The sequence below is a fragment of the Chlamydotis macqueenii genome, chromosome 2 (assembly GCF_036417535.1).
Source record: "Chlamydotis macqueenii isolate bChlMac1 chromosome 2, bChlMac1.mat, whole genome shotgun sequence".
NCBI lineage: Eukaryota > Metazoa > Chordata > Aves > Otidiformes > Otididae > Chlamydotis > Chlamydotis macqueenii.
In genome coordinates, this window is record NC_141557.1 from 102,453,055 (window position 1) to 102,477,346 (window position 24,292).

The 24,292-nt window shown below is 43.1% G+C and overlaps 1 protein-coding gene across 1 annotated transcript; it reads left to right on the top strand.

Moving 5' to 3' along the window:
- The first annotated feature begins 8,507 nt into the window (after positions 1-8,507).
- On the top strand, positions 8,508-12,206 carry CBLN2 (cerebellin 2 precursor). Its single transcript, XM_086742167.1, has 3 exons — positions 8,508-8,861; positions 10,999-11,118; positions 11,391-12,206. Exons 1-3 carry the CDS (start codon positions 8,535-8,537, stop codon positions 11,586-11,588), a joined length of 645 nt encoding a protein of 214 aa, XP_086598293.1. The 5' UTR covers positions 8,508-8,534; the 3' UTR covers positions 11,589-12,206.
- The last annotated feature ends 12,086 nt before the right edge of the window (positions 12,207-24,292 follow it).

Below are 24,292 nucleotides of genomic sequence, written 5' to 3' on the forward strand. Positions count from 1 at the left end.
TGTTCAACAGGTAATGTTCCATCTCCTTTCCTACCTGCTTTGATAAGGACTGAAAGAAGTGACATATTGCAAGTGTTTTCAGGGACATGCAATTTAGTATCCGGTTAGGATGAATGGGATAGGTCATACTTCATAACGCAATTGTTTAAAAGCAGCAGAGAGCTGCCATTGCATCTATGCCCATGGTTTGTGAGGCTATCTCTACAGTCATAGCAGGTAAAACCTTTTTTTGATAAAAGCTTTAGATTCTGGAAGAGAACAACATAATGCTGTACTGATGCACAATGACTGGATCTGGACTGGCTATATGTTTCCTGGTGCTTTCAGAGGAGACAAAGATTGCTATTCAGAACTGTTTCTAATGAGGCAAGAACAGAAGTCTTCACTGACCTGCGAAAGCTAAAAGGGTATGAAATTTTGTCATATCTGGTGGAGTGGAAACCTACAGCAGCACAGAGCTGTGACTGAAGTGAGATATCTCTAACTCACATCAAGGATGTGAACTCCTCAGATGGATGTAAATCTTCCTGCATCTTAGACAACATTTCAACAGCTACTGGCTACTTTGGATTTTCTCTGTGCTTACTTTAGATTAAATACCATTTTGGTAGGTTGGGATCAAATTGGAAGTGTACTTTAGATAAGGAATTCCAGTCTTCTCAATTCCAAATAAACCAAATTCTACAGCCAAGGCAGCAGCATTCTCTTAAAAATATATGACAACAAATCTCACTGATACATTAGTTTAATTATTGGTGAAAACAGTGAACTCCAGTGGAGGAAGAGTGAAAAAAAACATGACACAAATAAAAGCCGAAAGAAATACATGACTGAGTCAGCAACAGCCAGAGATCTTTCTCGTTATCCAGTGAGGGAAACTAAGACTCAAATCTTTTGAGTCTCGCAAATGTCATGAGAGTTCTCAGCAGCCATGTGCTTGGGTGGAATGAGTGTGTCAAGGTGACCAAATAAATTTATTTTAATTCTCTAAAGCTATAAAAAGCCTCTTAGTTGCACCACAGATTTATTTATTTCATGAGAAAAAAATCATTTTAAAAGACTGACCCTAGATAGTTTTCCTCCCTACCAGAATGATTACAGGTCTGTATAATGGATAAGAACATTTCCAAAACAAGTAAAGCTTTCTATATTCCTATTTTGTGAGTGTGCAACTTAAGACAACATACAGGCACCTGTTTACAGAGCAGTTGCTTTCTCGAAAAAAAAATGTATGTCTCTCTCAAGCAGGATCAAAAAATGAAGCAACAAAAAAATGAGACAAATGTAACAAAAGAGTTATAGCTTTCCTTCCTTGTATGTCATTAAAGAGACAGACTTCTACAGAGCTGCTTTTCAAATCTGATTTTGTATTCTGAAATGCTAAACTCAGAACTAAATGAAAGGATTAATAATGTGCTCTTCTATCGATGCCACATATCTTTATTTCTATGGATTGTTTTCAGAAACATCAGTCTTCTCTGCTAATACAAAGGATCATGCATCAACAAAAATTCGGTATAACTTCATTATCCAATTAGAACTAGAAGGCCTGCTTTGAAATCTATCGGAATGAACTAGAGGAACTAGGTAATGCAATTGAAGACTGTGGCATCTCTTTGTTGTATTTCAAAGTCCTATTTTAAGATTTTTTCTTCTGAAAATAAGCAGTCTGGATCTCAGTTTTAAATTTTGTATTTGTGTGACGTCGTATAGCAACATCTCAGATGTAGCAAGAAAGTCAATGCAAAAAATACAGTTTAAAAAATCCAGTTCTTCCCAACTCACAGATGGAACTAACACATAATATCTATATGGGCCTAATATATACCCATAATATCTAATATTTATGTAAAATCTATCTCTATATTATGAGATATGGAATATCTGTAAGATTTTAGAAGATGTATATAATACACATAATATCTAACATATCCAAACTTCAGATAACTTTATATATATTGACTACAATCCTGAAGGGATCTCCTGAAATGACACTTGCAAACGTGCTATGTTTATAGCAACTTTCTTATTAGAAATATCATTTAAAGTCTTCAGTCTCTAAATTCAGTTGGGAAGCTCAGAGGGAGTGTATTAGGTGGATGCATACATTTTTTTGCAGGTGCAAGAGAAGAAATGAAGTCTTTAATTCTGTTAGCTTGGAGTTACATTTTAAAAGATCAAGTTGCCAGTTTGTTTGAGTGGAAAGTGCATGACTGTGGTGGTTTAGCCTGGATCACCACACAATGCTTAAAACTTAAGCACACAAACAATGTTGAGTGTTGCATATAAAAGAAATACGTATTTGTACTGGCCAGGCCCCAGGCCTGTCTGGTGTTGTGGTAAACATTTCTCCCAAGTGCCTTTTCTTTTTACGCAAAAAAAAATGTTCAGTCTTTGGAAGGCACGCTGTGTCACTGTCATCATTTATCTAGTTAAAAGCTGTTATTCTGTGAAGAAGGAATTCAGAGAATAGCAGAGCTGCTCAACATCATTGTAGAACAGACTTTGTTCTGAGGACACACCAAACCTTGGAAACTGGACATCAGTGTTGAACACACAAACCACATGGGTGACTGCATGCACATTGTCTGAACACTTCTGACTGGTATATGTTCAGAAAAAAAAACAAGCTCTCTGCAACAAATTTTTCTAATGATATGACATCTTTATCTCTAAATTCTCCCAGGCAAATCTGAATGGCCTGAAAATGTGTTGGTCGCAGAGGCTGATGACAGAGTCACAACATGATCTTAGAAAAAAGGTACTGCAAAATAACTTTCATCTTAAAAATTATTAATCCCCTCTCCTCCTGGAGCTGAAATTCTATGAAATGAGAAGGATTAAACAGAGTACAGTGGCACGTTGCTAAGTGCTAGCCATTTCACTGCAGGGGCTGTTTGTCAAGTGTTTCTAGTACAGTATGTAAGGTAGTGGCATTGCAAACTTGTCTTAGAGGAGTGCATTTAAATATCACTGTACAACTCTGTGTAAGAGCTCTGGTACCACTACAAAGTTGGCAGTATTTCATGTCTGTTTCATCTCTACAGGATACATAAGGCTGTATTTAACAATATTTTAATAAAATAATAGTCACACTATTTTTTTTTAAGACAAGCTTTGACAATGGTTCAATAAGTTTGCACATCTGCAGAAAGAGCAACATTATCAAAGAAATAGTGAATGTTAAGATGTGGTGTTCAGAGATCTGATATTAAATGGTATTAAATCAGAGCTCTGTGATTAATTATATTGCAATAAAAATATTCTAATGTCTTATTCTTTTTGTTATATCATGCTGTCACTATTTATTTAATAAATCACCAGGAATTAAAGATATTTTATGGAAAAAAAAAAACAAAGCTTTAAGTTCCAAAACAGACTGCCGTCTTAGGTTGTTCTGATATTTTCAAATGAGCGAATAAAATGTTCTTGAGGACTTACACATATTTCTTTCAATGTGTAAAATCTTATGCAAATATTTCTAAAATTATATCAGATATGATATTCCATATGAAGATGGATCATGCAAAATCTTCCATGCTGACCTTCCTATAAGGGAAGGCCCTCTGTTATTGAGAACTGACATCTCAGAAACACTTATGATTGATTTTCCTGTGCAGCAGAAAATATAACTGCCTTGGCTGATGTGTGAGGCACTAAGACTCAGGGGCTAGAAAAGAAGTTTAAGTATCTCTGTGAATGAACCCTGATTTATTAAGTATTTATTTTCTGTGTTGTGTGTACTTGAGATTGTTGTGCATGTTATCAACAGACAGTTAGATACTCTTTGCTATAGCTAGTAGCTATAAGGTAATCTGGGATAGAGGATGAACTACAGATAAGATAGGATAGGATAGGATAGGATAGGATAGGATAGGATAGGATTAGGATAAGATAGAGGATGAACTACTGGTTTGAATTTACAAAGCATTCTTTTAGTCACACTAATGGTTGAATTTACCATAGGGGCTGCTGTCACAGAGGTGGATACATCTCGACTGATTAAACCACATGTGGTTAATCTGGAGTAGGTAGAGAAGTCTACACTTTCTCTACCACCAGATTATATTTCAAAGGTACACTTGTAAGGAAAAAAGATTCGGATTTATTAAATCCCATTTGTTTATGATTTACAGTAAAATATTTTTTTTTAAGGCCACATAATCTATGAAGACTACATTTAGCAATTTAAATGGTAGTCTGTTTAATAAATGAGGACTCAGTCTTCTGCACCTTGTCTGATCACGGAAGTGTGTTTGTGTCCCTGTCACAAACTTGTCCTAATACTAGGGGTAGACAAAATTATGTTTAATATCAAATCAACTTTTCTTCTTTCTCTGTGTTGTATGTGTAACATCTAGATAATACATGCAAGTATCTGTGAAATAATTTCAAGAATAGACATGTAAGTATTTTCTTTTGGAAAGAAGTGTCCCATTTTGTTAGGAATTAATGTAAATAATGTATGGGAAACACTTGGGAGCTGCTGATCAAAACACTTTTGTGTTGATAACTTGATTTAGTAGATGAGACAAAAAGCTTTTCCCCTTGAAGCTGCTGGCTTAAATGAGTTCAAGGTGAGTGCTAGCTCAGGGAAGGCTCCAAAGAAATAAGTGATTTCATTTCTTGTAGAACTCCCAGACCATCAAGTTCAGCATGTCCCTGGTAGAAATGTTTGTATTCCTAACAGTCTTGGCAAAGTCATGAAAAATGGCAGGAGCTTGGTTGTACACTCTTCTTTGCCAACTACAACCACCTTTTGGGGCTTGAGAAAGAGCACTACAAATATCTTATTTGCTCATTTACTTTAGATGTTGTGCTTTTCGAAGTCACTCCATAACCAGGCGAACTGCCTTTCCTTAACGTTAATAATTTCAAAAACTGTGTTTTCAGCCTTGCCTCTTACAAAAGAAAGGAAAGATGCAGAAATACTTCTGCCAGCTACATAACTCCATGAAGGCTGCAGGTATATCCCATTAAGGATAGTATTTAATTAGAAGTAATGCATGGAACTGTTTTCTAATAAACAGTGTAAAGGTCATATAATTAGATATTTTATTTGAAATAAATATTTTTTATTCTGCTATTCCTCCTTTCCATTCTCACTCTGCTGATTTGTACTGACAGTTCTTTTGCCAGTTAGCTATCTAAGGAGAAGAGAGTTTCTGTACGTGTGGGATTCATCCCTTGCATTAAAAGACAGGCAAGATTTAATCTGTTTTTTTTTTTTTTTTCTGTGGATGCACATTGGATTTAAGGGCTTTTCAGTTCCCTTTAGTTCTTATGCTCATCTTTCTTGAGAATAGCAGGCAGAAGTGATGACATGTCATCATTCTCTCACCACCGAGCCTAATGTTGTAAGTCATATAAAACAAGGAACAAATCTTTTGGCTCTGCTTTCATTCCTTGTTTATACAACAGAGTCATAATCAATGAGTAGTCTGATCTAAAGAGAAACAATAGCAGCTCCCCAGTGTACCAGATCCATGCAAGATTGAGTGCTGATGCCTTCTGGAGGAATTTCTGTGGTCCTTTTCACTGCCTTGCAAAATAGGTGCTGCCTTACAGCCACAAACTGGTTCCTGCTCTAATTTCCGATACTTTTAATGCACTACGCTTTTTAGCTTTCTGTTGTCATCCCTCCACGCTTGAACTCAGGAAAAAGATCATTAAACACAAGTATCTCAGGCTTAGTATAAAATTATCATTTGAAATAAGGAGCTATAGGTTAGGAATTCCCTGCACACTGCTTAGCTGCGATTTCAGGGCATGATTAATTTCTCAGTGCAAATCATGAGGCAGACACCCTCAGGGTTTCCTTACTTGTGCTTACAGCAGAAGATTGAAACAGAGGAGTGCTCATTCATAGACGAGATCGTAGTTTTACTATTGAGAGCTAGCTGCATTTTTTTTCTCCATATCAAGAACTACCATTTAGATTTATATGCAGTTTTCTGACATCTTCCTTTCAGATGCCAAAGTCCGAGTTTCAGAATCCCTAGGAAAATGCCGTATGCAAACATAAATCCAACTCGCAATAGAGAGGAAGAGCATTGAGAAGCAATGCTTTTTCACCAAACTTCATCGCCAGAACTTTGCCCTACCCCTCCGTCGTATTGCCGCTAATTTCTCAGCAGCACCCACACGAGCTGAACCGGCTGCACAAAACACGTGCAGCCGGTAAAACCTGATGATAACCTTGACGGTGACATAACACATCACCGTTACCGCTCCGTAAGGCAGGAGGGACCAGCAGCGCGCCCGGGCCCTGCAGACAGCGAGGGGGGGCGGCCACTGAATCCCTAATGCTCTGCCCTTCGGGATTTTCCCTCCCGCACTCGGCAGGGTGAGACCCTCCCTCCCCGCCCCCGCCAGCGCCGCGGTCCAGCCCTGCCTGACCCCACCGCGAGGGCGCGCCGCCCCGCGCAGCCGCCAGGTGGCGCCCCGCGCCCGCTCTTGGTGCGGGGCCGCGGGCGGGGCCGGGCGCGGGTGCGGATCCAGGTCTGGGAGCGGGGCCCGGGCCGCGAAAGAAACGTTCCACTGAAGGGGGAGCCGCCGACGAGCGCTGGGGTGGGGGAGTGCGGGAGTGGGACACTCGGCCTTTCGGGGTGCGGTGCGCAGCCTAACGGCCTGAAGTGCCCCGAACAGCGTGTCCTTTTTAATTATTGCTGTTACTATCATCATCGTTAAAGTCTATGAATCCCAAATAGCCTCCAGTTGGTGATGCTGGGAGGTTCGGCCGCAGCGCTGGCCCCTAAGCGCTACCGCGTCGGCGGCGTGTTTGTACCAGGATGTCTCAGCCCGACGGCTTCCAGTAGAAATAAGGGAGGTGGGAGGGACACGAGTGGGTACGGCTTCTCCCCGCTGCATGCTGTCACCTGCAGCGGGCTGCTCCGGAGAGACTGCCCCGCTGGGAACCCCGCATCCAGCTGCGGCTGCCCGGGGTGTGCCAGGGTGCGGGGATGGCGTGCGGAGTCGAGGCGTGAGTCCAGGGCGCGGGGTTCTCGGCCGGGGTGCGGGGAGTGCCGAGGCTCAGCTCCGCTCCCGGCGTCTGAATCCCTGCCGGGTGCGAGCGAGTGTGTGCGTGTGTGTGTGCGTGAAAAGGGGAGGAGGGAGGAAGTGGGGTGGTGGTGGTAGCTGCCGGGGGTGTGAGGGGAGGCGGGGGGGGCGATTATTGGCAATGGGCGGGAGAGAAAGAGGCGACTCCTGTTTCCTTTTCTTTCTGCCAGCGCAATCTCGGCTCATTTTCTTTAAGCAATACAAGTTCACGGACGAGCTACCTAGCCAGCCCTCCTCTCCAGTCATGGACCTCCCAGGTAAAAAAGCCGTTCCCCTCCCCGCCGGCTGTTCCTTTTGCAAAATAGGATTTTAAATGATAGCAATCACAGGTTGCGGGAAAGATGCCTCGGGGAAGTGTAGGGTCTCGCTCCCCGGAGCGAGATCTCAGGGTGTTCTGGCGAGCGGCGAAAACTGAGATGTAACTTCCCGGGGAGACGCCGGGTGAGGTTTTTCCTCCTGCGATGCCGGGGTGGGAGCTGGGGGGACATCTGAGCCGACCGCTTCCTTCCCAAGAATTTAGGGAGCCGCCGGTGTGGGCGGCAGTGGGGGCAGCCTGCCCTGGGGGACAACGGTTTGGGGAAGAAGCCAGTGCCCGAGCGCGGTAACGCCCGGGCGGGGAGGAGGGCGGCGGCGGCTGCCAAAGCCCGGGCGGGGAGGAGGGCTCCGAGGCACCCCGACCCCCCGCGAACCCTGGGGGCAGCTCCAGCCAGGGGAAGAGGGGGGCATTAACTGCAACAGCAATAATAATAATTAAATCTCCTTCCGTAGTGGCTGGGGCAAGACCGGCATAAACCCGGCTCGCAGATGTAGCAAAAAGTGGGGCCGTGGAAACTAGCCGGGTTTTGGAGCCCCCGTCGCCTGTGGGGCTGGAAAGGGACTGTCCGAGGCGCCCACAGGGCGCTCCCCCGTGGGAGCAGGGACGAAACCTGTCACTCCCCCCCCCAGCCCCCCCGCTCCTCCCGCCTCAAAGTACGGCTGGGGCTGCAGGACACCCCCCACGCCCACCCCGCTGCTGGGGAACGGGAGAAAGAGAAGACGCGAGACGAGGGCGGGCAGCGCGGTCCCTCCCAGACCTGTTGTGGCGGCGGGGTGGGGCCGGGGCGGGAAGAGGGGAGAGCCCGCGGCGTCGGGGGTGCTGCCGGGCGGCGTGGTGCCCGGCTCCCATTCTCTTCGCTTCACCTCCGCCTTGGTCCTTGCCAGGCTGCTGCGCGCCGCCCGCCCTCTGAGGAGGCTCCTTCGCCCCGGAGGAGGAGGAGAAGGGGAGAAAGGCGCGGCCCCAGCGCCGCTGCCCAGCCGCCGTCCCGCAGAGCGCTGGCCGCGGGGCGCCGCGGCGGGCAGCAGGCGCGCAGCCCCCTCCGCCTCCCCGCGGCCGCCCGCCCGTGGCGGCGGCGGCGGCGGCGGCGCGGGGCGCCCGCATGGCGGCGGGCAGCCGGAGCCAGAGCCAGAGCGGCGGCGGCCTCGGCGCGGCGCTGGGCATGGGGCGGCGGCGGCGGGGGTCGCTGCCCGAGCCGGGGGGCGGCGGCGGCTGCTGCTGCTGCCTGGCGGCGGCGCTGCCGCTGCTGCTGCTGCTGCTGCCCGCCGGCTGCCCGGTGCGGGCGCAGAACGACACGGAGCCCATCGTCCTGGAGGGGAAGTGCCTGGTGGTCTGCGACTCCAGCCCCTCGGCCGACGGCGCCATCACCTCCTCGCTGGGGATCTCGGTGCGCTCGGGCAGCGCCAAGGTTGCCTTCTCGGCCACCCGCAGCACCAACCATGAGCCCTCCGAGATGAGCAACCGCACCATGACCATCTACTTCGACCAGGTCAGCCACCGCCTGCTTTGCCTTCGCTGCTCCCCCCCACCCCACCCCGGCACCGGCCGTCCCCTCGGCCTCCCCTGGCATCCCCCGCCCCGAGCCCGCTGTGGCTATGCGCTTACGTTCGATCTTGCTCCCCTCCCGTCCCTTGATCCTGACCCACTCGCTCAGTAGGAATTTTACACCTCGGCTCCCCAGAAAGAGTTCGGGAAGTTCTCTTAGTTGGCTGCGGGGCTTTCTTGGAGTGGTGGTGGCTGGCAAGGGGCGGGGGGGACACGCTGAGTTCTTGTCGGGTCCCATCGCTTGTGCTCCAACCTGTGCCTCGGATGCTTGCAGCCGTGGGTTGCCCCGGGCAGTCAGGGACGACGCAGGGGGAAGGGTGTGCATCCCCCCCCCCCCCACTGCTGTGCTCCGTCGGAAATGCTCTTTTTTTTTTTTTTTTTTTGGGGGGGGGGGGGGGGAGAGGGGGGCGCAAGGGGAAGACACAGGTGTACCGATGGGGGAGTCGCCGGATCTGCCGGTTCCGAGCGCGTTTGGCGAGGTTACACAGCAACCTCTCAGGCGGGAGGGAGGGCTGAGGAGCAAGAGGGTGTTTCCCGCGTTATTTAACGAGGTGAACGGTGTCTCCGGTGGGTTATAACGGAGTGGTGCTAGCCCGCACGGCGTACGCGGGGACAGCCCGGCCTGGTGGTCCTGCCCCTTCCCCATCGCGTTGCTTGCTCCCTGGAGCCCCTGCCCCTTCCTTCCCCTTGATTTTTACGATGCAAATTACTTTTTTTTTTTTTCCTACCGCCACTAACTCCTGAAGTAGTATTGCAGAGTCAGCCGAAATTAGCACACACAAACCTTTTTCTCTGGTGTTTTTTTTTTTTCTTCATCTGTCTGTCCGCCTGTCATTCGTTTGCCTTCCTGTCCCTCCTAAATAATTTGCGCTGTTATTCCTTACGCGCAAGATCAGAGCAGCAGAAGGGAAAAAAAGAGCTTGCTTTATATGTAGCCTATTTTAGATGCTTTACCCCGCAATGCTCAGTTCTCAGGAGTTTGAAGGCGTTCCTCCCTCGGTGCTCCCACAATAACGGGTTTAATTATAATTTTTTTTTTTTTCCTTTCTTGGAAACAATACGGTTTGGCCATTTGGTAGGACAAGCTGGGGATTTGAGAGGTTTTGGTTTTGTTTCTTCCTGCTTTGTATTTTTCTTCATTGAGACCGAGGTCGTAGCCCGCAGAGCTGAGCGTGGCCGGGGCGCCCCGCGGGCGGGCACAGCGCGGTAGCCGGCTCGGGCTCACCTGCCGGCCCCACGGCATCGCCGCGCACCCGCAGGTTTTTCTCCCCTCGTGGTCTGTGCCTTTGGAGCCACATCGGGCTGCCCGTCGCTGGAGCCTGGAAAGGGAGCCGGGGCCGGATCTTTCCGTCAAATCGGCGGGATCCGCACCGCCAGCGCCTGCACATCTGCCCGAGGGCTCAACACTTTCTCTTTTTTCCTTTGTTTCAAAAGACACTGACATATATAACAAATTAAGATTGATGTCGGGGAGGAGGCACAGGCCCACCCCAGCCACCCGAGGAGGGTGCAGTGCAGGCGGCACAGCCCTCCGGAGGGACAGAGAGGCGTGAGCTGGCAGATGCTGCGGGTGCTGAGCATCCTCTCTCCTCCTTCGCCCCTCTCTACAGAACGATTTTAGTTCTGTATCGTAGACGAGGGCAGGTCTGATTTCAGTACTGCTACTAAAAAACCGTACATTTGCATCATGAGTTAATGCAAATGATGAGTTTCGTTTTGTTCTTTTCTCTCTCTCACCACTTTACCCTCCCTCCTTCCCCACTCCTCCGTTTCTGCCACTTTTGCTTTATTGACAGTGGGGTGTGAACATTTGCACTTCACCTAACAGCCTTTGGAGATCATCTTTGCGTAACTAAATCGTTTTATGAACTGCGATGCTTCTTAAATGCCTATAACTTGGCTCCTTTCCCCTGCAGTGCACTTTTAATTGCGCTGCAAATGCCATTTCGACTAGCTTTTGTATCGGTCATGGAGCTCATGTCAGATTTTCACTAGCGCTTTTCTAAGGTGGGATCTGATTTCTTTCTCTCTTTCTCTCTCTCTTTTTGTATTTGTTTTTGTTTTGTTTGTTTACTTTCCAGGTATTAGTTAATATTGGCAACCATTTTGATCTTGCTTCCAGTATATTTGTAGCACCAAGAAAAGGGATATATAGTTTCAGTTTCCACGTGGTCAAGGTCTATAACAGACAAACCATCCAGGTGGGTTGTGATCTAAAGAAGATACTGTCTCCTTTTTTTTCAAATGCTAATTTCTAGACATTAAGGTGCATATACAAAACCAGCAAGTGAAGAACGAGACTGTGGGTTATTTTAGTTAACGGGGTCTGTATGTATGACAAAAATCACGCTTTGCCTTAGCTTAATTCAACCCTGTTTCTAACCTGAACAAAAGTTTAGTGGTGTGCACAGGGGAAAAAAAAGTCATTGGGAGTACTGGGAAAACTCAGATTCTCTCTCTTTGCACTTTTTAGGTAAGTTTAATGCAAAACGGCTACCCAGTGATTTCAGCTTTTGCAGGGGATCAGGACGTCACCAGAGAAGCAGCCAGCAATGGGGTCTTGCTCCACATGGAAAGAGAAGACAAAGTGCATCTCAAACTGGAAAGGGGTAACCTCATGGGAGGGTGGAAATATTCAACCTTTTCTGGCTTCTTAGTCTTTCCACTATAAAAGAAGGCCAAATAGGAGACAGATCCACAAGCTGGAGCAAGGATTCAATCGTCAACGACACCCTGAACTTGGCGGCACATGACAGTATTTCCAGTCACCCCGTCAGACTGTCACGGTAGAAGAATGATAACCTTTTAAACTCCAACATTTGCTTTGAATATTGACAATTCCTCGGGAACCTGCGCCTCTAATTAGTTTTAGACGACAGTGATCTTTAGGAGAAATGAAATTATCGACCTGAGCAATTTGTACCTGTGATTGTAAAGTCAATTTCGGATTTTATTGTTGGGATCATTGACTTTCTTCTTACTTTTATTTTTTTTGCCCTCTCTTTCATTTTTTCCTCTTTTTCTTTCTCATATTGTTGTCCCAGTGAGACAAATAACTTGGACCACACAGTCATTTGTCAAAGGCTCGCTCCAGAGCCAGAAGAATGAAGTGTTCAGCCCAATGAGGTGTTCTTCCCATGCTTTATTTCTTTGTGTTGTATAGCCTTAAGGAAAAAAGAAAAAAAAAAAAAGAAAAAAAAAGAGAAAAAAAAAAAAGAATGGCTTCAGTCTCAGTCCTGTATTTTTTCTGGGGGAGGGGGATTCTGGACATTACTGTGTCAAGAAGTGCTTTATCCGGTGAAGCAAAATTTGCACGATTGGAACCTTACTTGTTTTGTATCGTTCGTGTTTTCATCGACTTTTGATTTTTCCTGATTTTTGTTTGTGTGTGCTAAAAATGTAAGCTAGATTGATCAATAAGATAAAACAAAGCACATATATACCCTGTAGCTCTAAGTAAAGCTAACCAGTGAACAATTCTGTCTGCACTTTCCAGCTGATCTTTATAGACCTATTTAGAGAGAGAGAAAGAGCGAGAGAGCTACATGATCCTTCAATTACAATCTGGAAACTGGTAAAGGAACTGACATTTCTGAATTGTCCTGACATTTCTAGAAGCAACAATGGAGGCTTTGAATATCTTCTCTGACCATACCCTAAAATATATCCTTTCTTTGAATTACTGAGCGTATTTTCGGTGCTTTTATCTGATATTTATTTGATGTATTTGTCCACTAATGCTTGAGTACACATTGTAGGAGCACAAAGAGATGGCAGGGCAAATTCTTGCTCTTCCAAATTAAATAAAACGATCTCCACTTGACCTGTCCGTGGCAAGTATCGAAGGAGTTGCCACTAGTATCTTTGACAGCCTTTGGGAGAGGGGCCTGAGAGGATCAGCAAATGCACCAGAAGTTGCACAGGTGCCGTGCATTTATGAGCCGTGTGTGCTCTTCCCGTTACAAACGGCCTCAGAGTTCTGCACGTGGACTGACATCAATAATGGAGGTTAGGAAAAGTTATTGCCCCAGTCAACAAGAGGTAAAATATCAGGCCAATGTCAAATGCATCCTTTTGCCTCATTCTCAATAAACAGATCTTGTTTCTTCACTTTTTTAATGAAGGTTGGTGTATTAGGCAGTGCTGAGGAAGATCTTGCTTGAGGAGATCTAGAAGGGATGTTTATATTATTTGATACAATTTTTATCTTCTTTTATTTAATTTGAAATATTTCCTCGTACTATTAATCCCGCAAGGGTGGATGTGTCTAAGAATTTATTTTTGTCAAATTTACTCCTCTGCCACAAACAAATATAATGCAAAGGCATTTGCAGCGAATCGGTGGTAGCTATGTTGTATTTCAAAATAATGGTGGACATGTCATTTTCATTGTAAATTTATCATTAAAGGGATAAAGTCAATTAAAGTCATATATTCTTAAAAAAGATCTTATCTGTGTTGCTTATGATACCTCAGATGACTAAAACATAAGCCAATTTAATATTTTTGTGTATTTTGGTCATTGATACTGTTTGTTTGCTTTGGCATTTCACTTTGCCGATTACTGAATGAATTAGTTTAAGGTTTTGTTTTTTAATGGATTGCATTTTCTAGTTCCTCCTTGTGCATTGGCACGACTGCAGTGTTTCTAGCTGCAACAGCGCTGTGTTTAAATACATGAAAAAAAAAGGGTATCAGCAGCAACCTTTTTCTATTAAAAGGCAAAAATAGTTATGAAAACGGTTGTTTTAATGGTAGATATGGTAAAACTACTTTTAAATCTAAGTTTCTGTGTTTAGAATTTGATTGTGTCTCTCAAGAAAATAGACACTGAGGTGAGTTCAAGGTCCCAAGTTTTTGGTTTCTGTTACATTTCCTTAGTCTTGTTTTGAAATTCTACCTACCGTAATTACTTTCAGTTTTCCCATTTATTTCACTTCATCTAGTTTGAATAAGGCAGTGATATCTTAGTCTTGGCTCTGTCCTAAGCCAGACGAGGGCAATGATGAGGTTTTCCTTGGACATATTCTTGGAAGTTTCTTAAGCCACTGAAGCTGCAGAATCTGAATATCCCGCTTCATTTATTCAAGATTACTAATTTTGACCATCCTTATTTTGTAAAGCTAACTATGTGTCTATGATAACCAATCTTCTGAATTTAAAGAAGATCTCTAATGTACTGCCTCTGTCCCTCTTCTACTCATGTGTCCTTCATGCTAAGTTATAGAGTTAGAACAGTTATATAAACAGTTAAATTGAATGGAAACTGGGTAGTACATTCTTATTGTACACTAAAGACAACCATAGTGCACTTTTTTTTTAATGTTCTTTGCAATATTTATTCCCTTTCCCCTTTTTCTTAATTTTGTATCTGCATTTGAGAAGGTGTAACCTACTTGTCGTTGGAAACACAGGCATTTTGATATACGTACAAGGTATGGATATCCTGATTTACATTAGAGGGGAAAAATGTATAACAGCAGCACTGTAGAATGCAACAGGCAATATTATGTGAGACCATTTAAAGGAGCCTTCTGGCACATTAAGAGTAGGCTTATCTAAAGTAATTTATATAAATAAATTGCTTGAGTGACATTTGGAGTTGGTATAAATTTAATGTTGAGAGGCACCATGAGAGTGTAAAATGCATGTGGTGGTAAAGCAGGTCAATGGCACAATAACGGCTCTGATTCCTATGGGAGTAATAACACAATATTCCTTCCAACAGCTTTCAAACTTTCTCATAAGCTGATGTGTAATATGTTCATAAGATATTCCTATGAAAACACTGTACGTTTATTTCCCTTCCAGGGACCAGTTGTGACCCTCTCACCTGGTTGTCTTTGGGAACCACTGTTTTAGTGTTCCTTCAGTGTACTTTTGGCAGGGTAGAAACCAGGACCTGTATTAGGCGTGATAAATACTCATCATATACTTTGTTGCCTTCCTCTAGGTTTTGAGTTTTATATCGCTAGTTTAAACATGGTCTTGCAAAAGCCTGTGTGCCCTTACCTCCCTCTGAGGCCATGGGTGTGATGGATGTGCAGTGTCTCTCATTACTGGTCAGCATCTTGCAAGCTGAGTTGTTTATTTTGGGTAGGAGGAGGAGAGAGACAGAGACAGCGAAACTAGGGAGTTATTTAGAAGTTACATCCTGTTTGTTGGCTGTGACTTTTTTAGCTTTTAAAAAGAATATTTTGGTTTTGTTGACCAAATTTGTATCTTGGACAATCTGTCAAAGTAGAAGATAGGCTAAAAGGGCTTGTTTACTGATGGAGTTATTCAGAAATAGCTGAAAGTGGTTTAATGTCCTTGTAGTGTGACATTCATTTCTGGAATAGGCAAGGTCACAGGTAGCATTGTTTAAAAATAGCTGTTATAATTAATAGTCTGCTTCAGTCCAGGATAACTTTCTAGTGTTAACAAGCACTCAAAAATCAGTGTCACTAATATACTTCATAATTTTCATGGGTAATAACTTGTCAGCTAAATTACATTAAACAGTTATGCATAACTAAAGAAAAACAATTGATTCACCTGTTTTTAGTTATTGTTGAAAGGCCAGGGAATGTCATCGAGGCAAGGCCTAATTTCTGAATTTGGAACCACACACTATCTTGATTGTTCCAGGATCATGTTTGATGAGGTCAGTGTCCTTATGGGTGTCATGCCCATTTTTAATCAGGGTGATAAATAATGATTTATTATAAAATACTGATTTTCTTAATGGAACAGATTATTTTATTTGATCTTGTCTTCATCTGTCAGAATACTCAAAACAGAACTTTATGATTGCTCGCCACCTGTTAACTAGCTCACATTAACAGGTTATAAACTCCTGGGAATTATTTTATCCATTGTGGCTATAATTAGGCACAGACTAGGTGGCTGGCCAGATGACAGACAAACCTTTTGATCAGCTTCTTATATAATCAAGTATCAGCAAAATTCAAGTGTTCCATAGTAAAATAAATAGTTTGTCATTTCAACAAAGAGGCTAATCAATCACCCTTGTTTTACTTAATATTAATAAAGACCATTCCTCTATAGAGGAACTTATGAAAAACATAAACAGTATTTGGCCTAAATTGTAGAGTTTGGATTTTGATCATGATCTACTATTATGTTGACTTCAAAAATCAGTGACAATGATCAGTTCAAATCCTTAGTTAACATGATAATCTTTAGTTTAGTTTCTTTAGTTTAAATGTATTTCAACACCAATCATAATTCTGATAATGTAATCAAAATCCTGCAAACATAATTTGAACATATGTTTTAAATCCATTTTCAAAACAGTACTGTTTCTGGTCTTATCCAACATAATCATATAGCTGATCTTTTTTCTTATTAGCCGTTATCAATAAAATCCAAAGATCACTAATCATATTTTATAGCATTTAAGCGTAGTAATGAAAATACACTTCACATATCAAGTTTATCTAGCATACTACATTTCTTCCTAGGTAATATACATTAAAATATTTTGTGAATCCCCTCTGCTCTTCATCAGCGAAATAACGGTGCCTAACTTGCTTGTTATCTGTAGATCATGTACCACAGATAATAAAAATAATGGCCTAGCAAGACATGGAGAAGTAAATAATCAGTACTATTATGAACTCTGCATTAAAAAAAAAAACCAAAACTGCATCAACAGAAATTCAGGTCATCTAGAAAATATTAAAGTTACATTTCTAAAACGAATGTTACTGACTGATACTACTTCCATTGTAACAATGAAGTGCTATTTTTACTATGGAATCTAAAAAATAATTTAAATTATTTTGTGAGGTCAGCTATACAAAAAGACTTGTTCAGAGTATTAATACAATTAATGTATGGACACAGAGTTGATTTTTCCTTACATAGTTGGCCTTCCTTTCTCTGAGCATTACCCCAAGAAATTAATTGTTATTTATTGTCATTCTAAATCTAAAGCTTTTTATCTTTACTTGCATCCAAAAGTACACAGAGTAATAGCGAATGGCAGTATACACGTTAGCGCTGAGAACTGCCACAGTTTAAGTAATATTAGGGTAAAGTGAAGCACAGAGTTATTAATAAAAGACTTTAATTACCTCAAGTTTTGCTGAAAGCTTTTGTGCCAAGTAAACCTATAGTGCTGTGTAGGAATTGCTTCAAAACATCGGACAGGGAGATATCACAGACTGGAGGTTCAGTTTGTCCTTTTATTGACACTGGATGAGAAATCTGTGACACATATTACCACTGAGAGGGAAAATATGTCCCTATCCTTTTTTTTTTCAACAATAAGCATTATATGCTGACTCAGTTTTGGTTGTGTGACAGTTTTCTTTATAGAGATGCATTATTATATTGTCCCATATATTGTCCTATATCAGAACTAAGAATACAGTGACTTCAGTAGAGAAAGGATAAAGAGTTTTCCAACTTTGTTCACTAGGAGAAATAACCTAGCACAGAACTTATGTTGTTCCTATAGGCTTTTGTGCCTGAAAATATGTAAGAAATTATTTTAAAAATAATCTTTCAAGTTCTCTTAAATTATTTATCATTATCAACAGCAGAATTTTCTCAGCCCTGTTCGTAATAGCATGATGGGGAGTATTTTAGGATGGTGTTTAAGTGGATATAGGTAGAGTCGCTAACAGCTGGCTTCCTCCCTATTCTAACTTTTCTGGAGAGTCTTGTGTTCCCATTAAAGTTTATAATCTCTCTAGATACAACTGCCCCTTTTTCCTGACTGTCTAGTAAAACAGGTCTTCCCTAATTACTCCACCTGGGTAGGGAAAGCATCCATTATTCTTTTTCTTTGCAATGGTTTTTACTGTTTTCTTATACTACATGTGCTAAAACTATCCAGTAGAGAAAACGAGATTCTTAGGGAGGCACTTGCCTCTCTAAGACACTTTAATTTCTTGTCTCCTGCCCTCTCTTACCCTTTCATTCATATTTTAAAGACTCCTAATGTTGAATTTAAGAGTATTTTTTTTTCAATGGTGCTTTTCCATTCAGCTTCTCATTCGTAACTTTGTGAAACCTTGTTCATACAAAATTATGACAGCTTGAATTGGCTGCTCACAAGTTATCCCATCCCTCAGTTCTGTAGCCAGAACTCTCAGTTATGAGAATCCAGTCTAGTTAAGAAAAAAAAAGAAATTTAATTATTTTTTTTTTAAGTGAGAAATTGGTCTGTATATGAATCAGTGATTTCTGGTAAATGTTTTGGTCCCATTCAGTCTCAGAGAGCGTGATTTGCATAACCAAGTGACTTGGCATCTCTCTGCTTTCTTAAATCAATTTAAAATACACCTATGAACAGATATACTAGGGATCTCCCCTTTTTCTTTTATGGTCTGTTTAGAAAGTAAAGACCCTCTTGTACAGGTGTTTGGGCATTGGGCAAAAGGGAGAAACCAGTTTGCAAGTACCTGAGAGATCTTTTAATGTGAACACCTTGCAAGAAAGAAAGAACAGTCTACAATAATCAGAGTGTAGGCAAGAAACCATCCTAGCAAACAGAAAGGTTGCTAACTATTCTTTGCACACATACCAACTTCAAAAGCATATGGGTACATGTATGTGCATACATGTGTGAACCATGGCTATGTGACAAACATTTGTACGTAAAGCAGTTTCCGAATTCTAACTTTGATATAATAAACAAAAATTACATGAAGTGGTGTATGCAATTTAAGTGGGATTAAACATGCACATGTGATTAGTGATTGTACTGAACTGCTTATAAGGACAGTGGCTCAATACAGATATATTACACAGTGTATTCCACTCAAGCATGGAATGATGCACAATGTAACAAATATTTAAGCTATTCCTCAGCAAAGTTTACAAAATTATCTTTACAGAGCTACAAGAGTCAGAGATCAGAGTGCAGAGTGCAGCATTTCAGACCACTGGACATGCTATAAAAAGTGAAATAAACATTTTGGTATTTTTCTTTTTCCCTCAGTCAAAAAGTAACTTATCTCCTGAAAATGGGTCCTACATACACTATATAGCATGATCTAATTTTTACTGGGAGTAAAAAGAGCCTTGCTTATTTGCCTCCATGTTCAGATCCTCTGTACAGTGATTGCCTGTCGCATGCTTTTTACCTGTGCACTAATGTTTTTCAGAGCTTCATAGGTTATGCCTGAACTAAATGATTGAAAGTTGATTTGCAAGTGTACTTTAGCATGTTAAACCTGTAAGTGACAGGCTTTCTTACCACACTACTAATTGTCGTATTTACTGTAAACAAGGCTTAAAGTGTCTATCTACATCATGCTTAGAAAGAGCCAGGCTCAGGATATCTGTTGGATATGGGCTGTACTGCTGTACTCTATCCATGCCCAAAGCAGCCTGGTGCAGTGAAAGACAACTTCAGGCAACATTTAATTGGCATGGCAAAGTACAGGCTCTGGTGCTGTACTACTTGCCTTCATTGGACTTCATGACTTTCTGTCAGCTCAGTCTGTCAAAGTCCCACTGAACAGCAGCCCTGTTGTTTAGCATATAAATTTCTTCCTCTATATTTGGTTTCATCCACAGGCTCGCTGAGGGTGCATTTTGCCCTGTCATCCAGGTAGCTAATGAAGATATTAAATGGAAGCAGTACTAGTGCCCATGTGTGAGGAAAGCCTCTAGTAACCATCTCGCAAATGGATTTCAAATTGCTGCTCATTACCCTTTGAGGATGCTGATCCAACTATTTTTCCATCCATCTTGTAGTCTATGCATCCAGTTCATACCTCTTTGTCTTGGCTACAAAGATATAGTGGGAGATCATGTCAAAAGTCATGATAAAGTCAAGGTAAATACTATCCCCTGTCCACTAAGGCAGTCTATCAGAGTGGACAATCAGGCTGGTCAGGAATCCCTTTGTAAATCCATTGTGTTGTTCCTATTCCTCCTCTTGTCATTCATGTGCCTATAAATGACTTCCATATGCAGATTTTCTCTGTAATCTCCCAGTAGACTGAAGTGAGGCTGACCAGCCTCTAATGTCCCAGATCCTCTTTCTCACTGTTCTTGAAGAGCGATGTGATACTTTCCATTCTGTAGTCACTAGAGTCCTCTCCTGATCATCCAGTTTTTGCAAGGTGACTTTGGCCAAGCTCCCTCATCAACTTCAGATGTATCTCATGTGGCCTTATGAACTACTGTATAACCAATTTATTTGCTCAAGTGACCCTTAACTAATCTTTCCCTACCATAGGCAGTACCTCAGTCTCCCAGATTCTTCTGCTGCTAGGTACAGAGACCTGGAAAGCCGAAGGGCATACCTTGTCAGTAAGGACCTTGGCAAACAAAGCTTTGAACACAACAGTGTCTTCCATATCCTCATCACAAGATCCCCTACTCTTCCTGTCAATATACTTACAGAGGTCTTTATTTTTGCCTTTCACATTTCTTGCCAATTTCAACTGTAGCAGAGTTTTAGTATTCCCAACTCCATGCACAATCAATATTTTTAATCTTCTCGATCGCAAGGCTTCTTTCAGTCATTTAAAGAAGGCTGCATCTTGTTTTATTTCTTGATCAGGAGGTCTGTAGCAGAAAGACATCACACCAGCTTCCTCATTAGCCTCCCTTTGATGCTGACAGATAAACTCTCAACTGGCTTGTGGACCAATTAACAGCAAAGCTCCATGCATTCAAGCTGCTCTTCTGCATAGAACATAATCTCTCTTCCTCCCATTCCCAACCCGTGCTTCCTAAACAACCTGTATCTACCCATTGTAGTGCTCCAGTCACGTGACCTATCCCACCATCCTTCTGTTACTCACAACTTCTAATAATGCTTCTGTTACTTTTTTCTCATACTGGAGGCATTAATGTCTAAGCAGTTGAGATAGGCCTCCAGTTGTGCTATTTTCTTAGGGAATGTGTAAGAACCTTCTTTATTGCACTGTCACCCAGACTACTTGTCCCCTTATCATTCCACTTCTCTCAGGCTTTGATCTTCATCCCTTGAAAAATCTTGTTTAAAGGCTTTGTCATTAAGTTGGCTAGCTTTTTTGCAAAAATGCTTTTGCCCCATGTGTTGTGCTTGTGTAGCAGGGGCAGGGAGCGACGGGTGGATTCTGTGAGAAGCTGCTAGAAGTTTCCCCTTTGTCTGGTGGAGCTGGTGCCAGCTCTATGGTGGACCTGCCACTGGCCAGGCCGAGACATTTGGCAGAGCCAATTGCACCTCTGTGATAACATATTTAAGTAGGGGAAAACAAAGCCACAGAGCGGGTAGAGAGAGGCAGGTGTGGGCCTCGCCCTCCAGCTAGGCAGCTGTCTGGGCCTCACCTGGCTCAAGTAAAGTGGAGCATCAGCAGAGAGAGGAGAGGAGAAGAGAGGATAGGAGAGAGGATATGTGACAGGAAAAGCTGCAGACACCAAGGTCAGTAAGGAAGGATGAGGAAGAATAAAGGTGATCTTGGCAAGATTCCACTGCAGACCATGATGAAGACCATGGTGGAGCAGCCTGTCTCCTTGTAGCCCATGGAGGCCCATGGAGGAGCAGAGATCCACCTGCAGCCCGTGGAGGACCCTGCTGGAGCAGGCAGAGGCCTGAAGGAGGCTGTGGACCCATGGAGGGCCTGCGCTGGGGCAGGCAGTTCCTGAGGGGTCTGCACCCTGTGGAAAAGGAGCCACACTGGAGCAGTTTGTGAAGGACTGTATCCCATGGAGGGATCCCACGTTGGAGCAGGGGAAGAATGTGAGGAGTTCTTCCCCCAAGGAGGAAGGAGCAGCAGAAATAATGTTCAATAAACTGACTACAACCCACCATTCCCCATCCCACTGGGCCACTGGAGAGGGAGGAGGTGGAGACAATAAGGAGTGAAGTTAAGCTCAGGCAGAGGGGAGGGGTGGAGGGGAGGCGTTCTTAAGATTTGGTTTTTTGGTCTTGCTAGTCTACTTTGGTTTGATTGTTAATAAATTGAATTAGTTATCCCCACGTTGAGCCTGGTTTTCACTTAACAGTAACTGTTGAATGGTGTTTCCTTGTCCTTATTTCAACCCTTGTGCCTTTTGTTATATTATTTCTCCTCTATTTCCTCAGGGAGTGGGGAGGGTAAGTGAGCAGCTGCGTAGTGCTTAGCCCAGAGTGGGGCTAAACCATGATACCCCCCTTTGTCAGATGGAGACAACTATTCCTTGCTGGTGAGAGAGGGTCATGTGGTCATAGACGTGAAAATTTTGCATGGGATACGAGCCACACAGGCAGATATTGACACACAGTATACTTTTGCTTCTACCTGAGCCTTTCCCTTTCATTAGAAAGATTGAGGAGACACCATTTAACCTCTCAAGCTCTTCAGAGTCACCTCCTCTTGATACACTCTGATTTCCCCTGATCATTGGCACTTACATGGGTGACTGGCAAGGCGTTATAATCTAGAGGCTGGCTGAGCCTCTGTGGTATTTCTACAAAATCTTGGATCCAGGACACATTCCAAATCTGCTTAGAAACAAGTAATAGGTGAAGAGATAAAGATACTGACCTGGCATCCCTAATACTAATTCTTTGAAGCCTGGTGAGAGGAGAGGAAAATTTATCATTATACTCTGTGACATTTGGACAGTATCTCAATGTTTCAGCACCAGCTAATCTGACAATAGAAACAATGATGTACTTTCTTAACTGATATTTTTACCATCATGTATCTTTCTAGCACCTGAAAGTCAGGAAAGTATGAAGAAACATGAATAAGCATATGTCAGAAGAGACAAGAAGTGAAATGAAATGAAATGACAAATTGAAGAACAAGGAAGGCAAGAGAACAGAATTTAATGAAAACAGGGATCCTGTTTGGAAGGTGCTGTTAATAGGACCAAAAATTGTTTAGTGTAATGATAGAAAGGGCAGGGGGGAAGAGAAATTAGGAGTAAAACATGGGATAGGTCTGGAAATATTGTAATAGAAGTCAGAGACTAGAATTTTTTTTCCAACAGTGGAAAAGAAGGATTTACATAATGAGAGGCTTGGGGTAAAAGTTGTAACAAAATGCAGAGAAAGAGAGAAAAAAGTGCAGAGAGTAAGGGAACAAATAAATGGGATTTCAGGGCCTGTAATTCATCTGATCAGACTGCAGTGAGAAGTAGGCAAGAGAAATGTTAAATACAGTCTGATGTGACAATGGAGGAACATGGCAAAAGGGATGTAGCTTTTACAGATGGTTTCCGAGTTAGAAGAAAAAAACTCAATACACAAAAAAAAAGGTGAAATATTTAAGGTTTTGTGTGTTTGTCTCAAAAATGCATCGACTGGACAGAATTCCAAGCATTTCCTTATTTTTCTGTTCTTGCTTCTATTTATTTTGAGGGCTTTTGTACCCTCTTGTTTTTGTTAACAACCTTTCCATTTATGCTTGTTCCTCTCATTCTCTGCAAATGACTCACTAGTCCTACCAACTGTTGAAAATGTAATCAATCTGAGCAATCCTTTCCTAACAATGCCAGTGGAAAGTGAAGGGTGCATTGCTTCCTAAGAATGAGTTTCTTTTCTTGTCCCATCAAAAGATGTCATCAGACCCATTTTGGGCCAGCTAGCCTGCCCCATTCTCCTTGTTTCCTTCCAATGTGCTCAGCATGGACCTTGTGAGAGCACCACTCTTCTAGAGACATAGTCATTCTGTGCTGCAGTTTGTCCAGATCTGCCCGTGTGCAGCAAATGATCTGTCTAGTTGCAGTTCTTCTGGCTCCCAAAAGCTGATGGAAAACAATGGAAAAATAAATGATGCATGTTTTGAGTTTATACTTTTGCTGAACATTTTAAAATCTACTGTAGATTTAGTTGGAATATTTCAGTTTTCAATTTGAGGCAGAGGGATGTAAAAGAACATATCTTTCAATACTGTAGCTTATTGAAAGCTTATCGTTGTAGCTTATCATAGCTTTTTTTTTTCTTTTTAAACTCTGTTTTGGTTGTAGTCTGTGAATTCCATGAACAGATAAACACAGTGAATATAAATACTTACAAAGGAAGAATGTCCTTACAAGGAGCCATCCTAATGCACTGCCATGGCCCTGAGGCACCACTAGCCCTACCTGTCCTTGCAAAAACCTGGGGCTTCCCCTGCCCTGCCCACAGCCTGGGACTCCCATGTCAGCCCACCAGGGCCATCAGCCCCTTGCCCCAGCAACACCCTGGAAGGGCCTGTCTCCAGCTCCCCACAGCATGACCCTTCCTGGCCATGGGCTCTGCCAAGCTGGGCCTACCTGCAGACCTGCATCCTGGCCTGGCTTTGGCCCATTCCCATCTTCAGGAAGGTGTCTGATGCCCAGGGCTTGGGTTGCCCCCACTGCCCCTCAACTGCTGCTCCTGGCTGGGGTGGTGGGACAGGCCCTGTCCTGATACCCCATGGAGACTCCCAGTCTTGGGGTGCCATTAGCCCC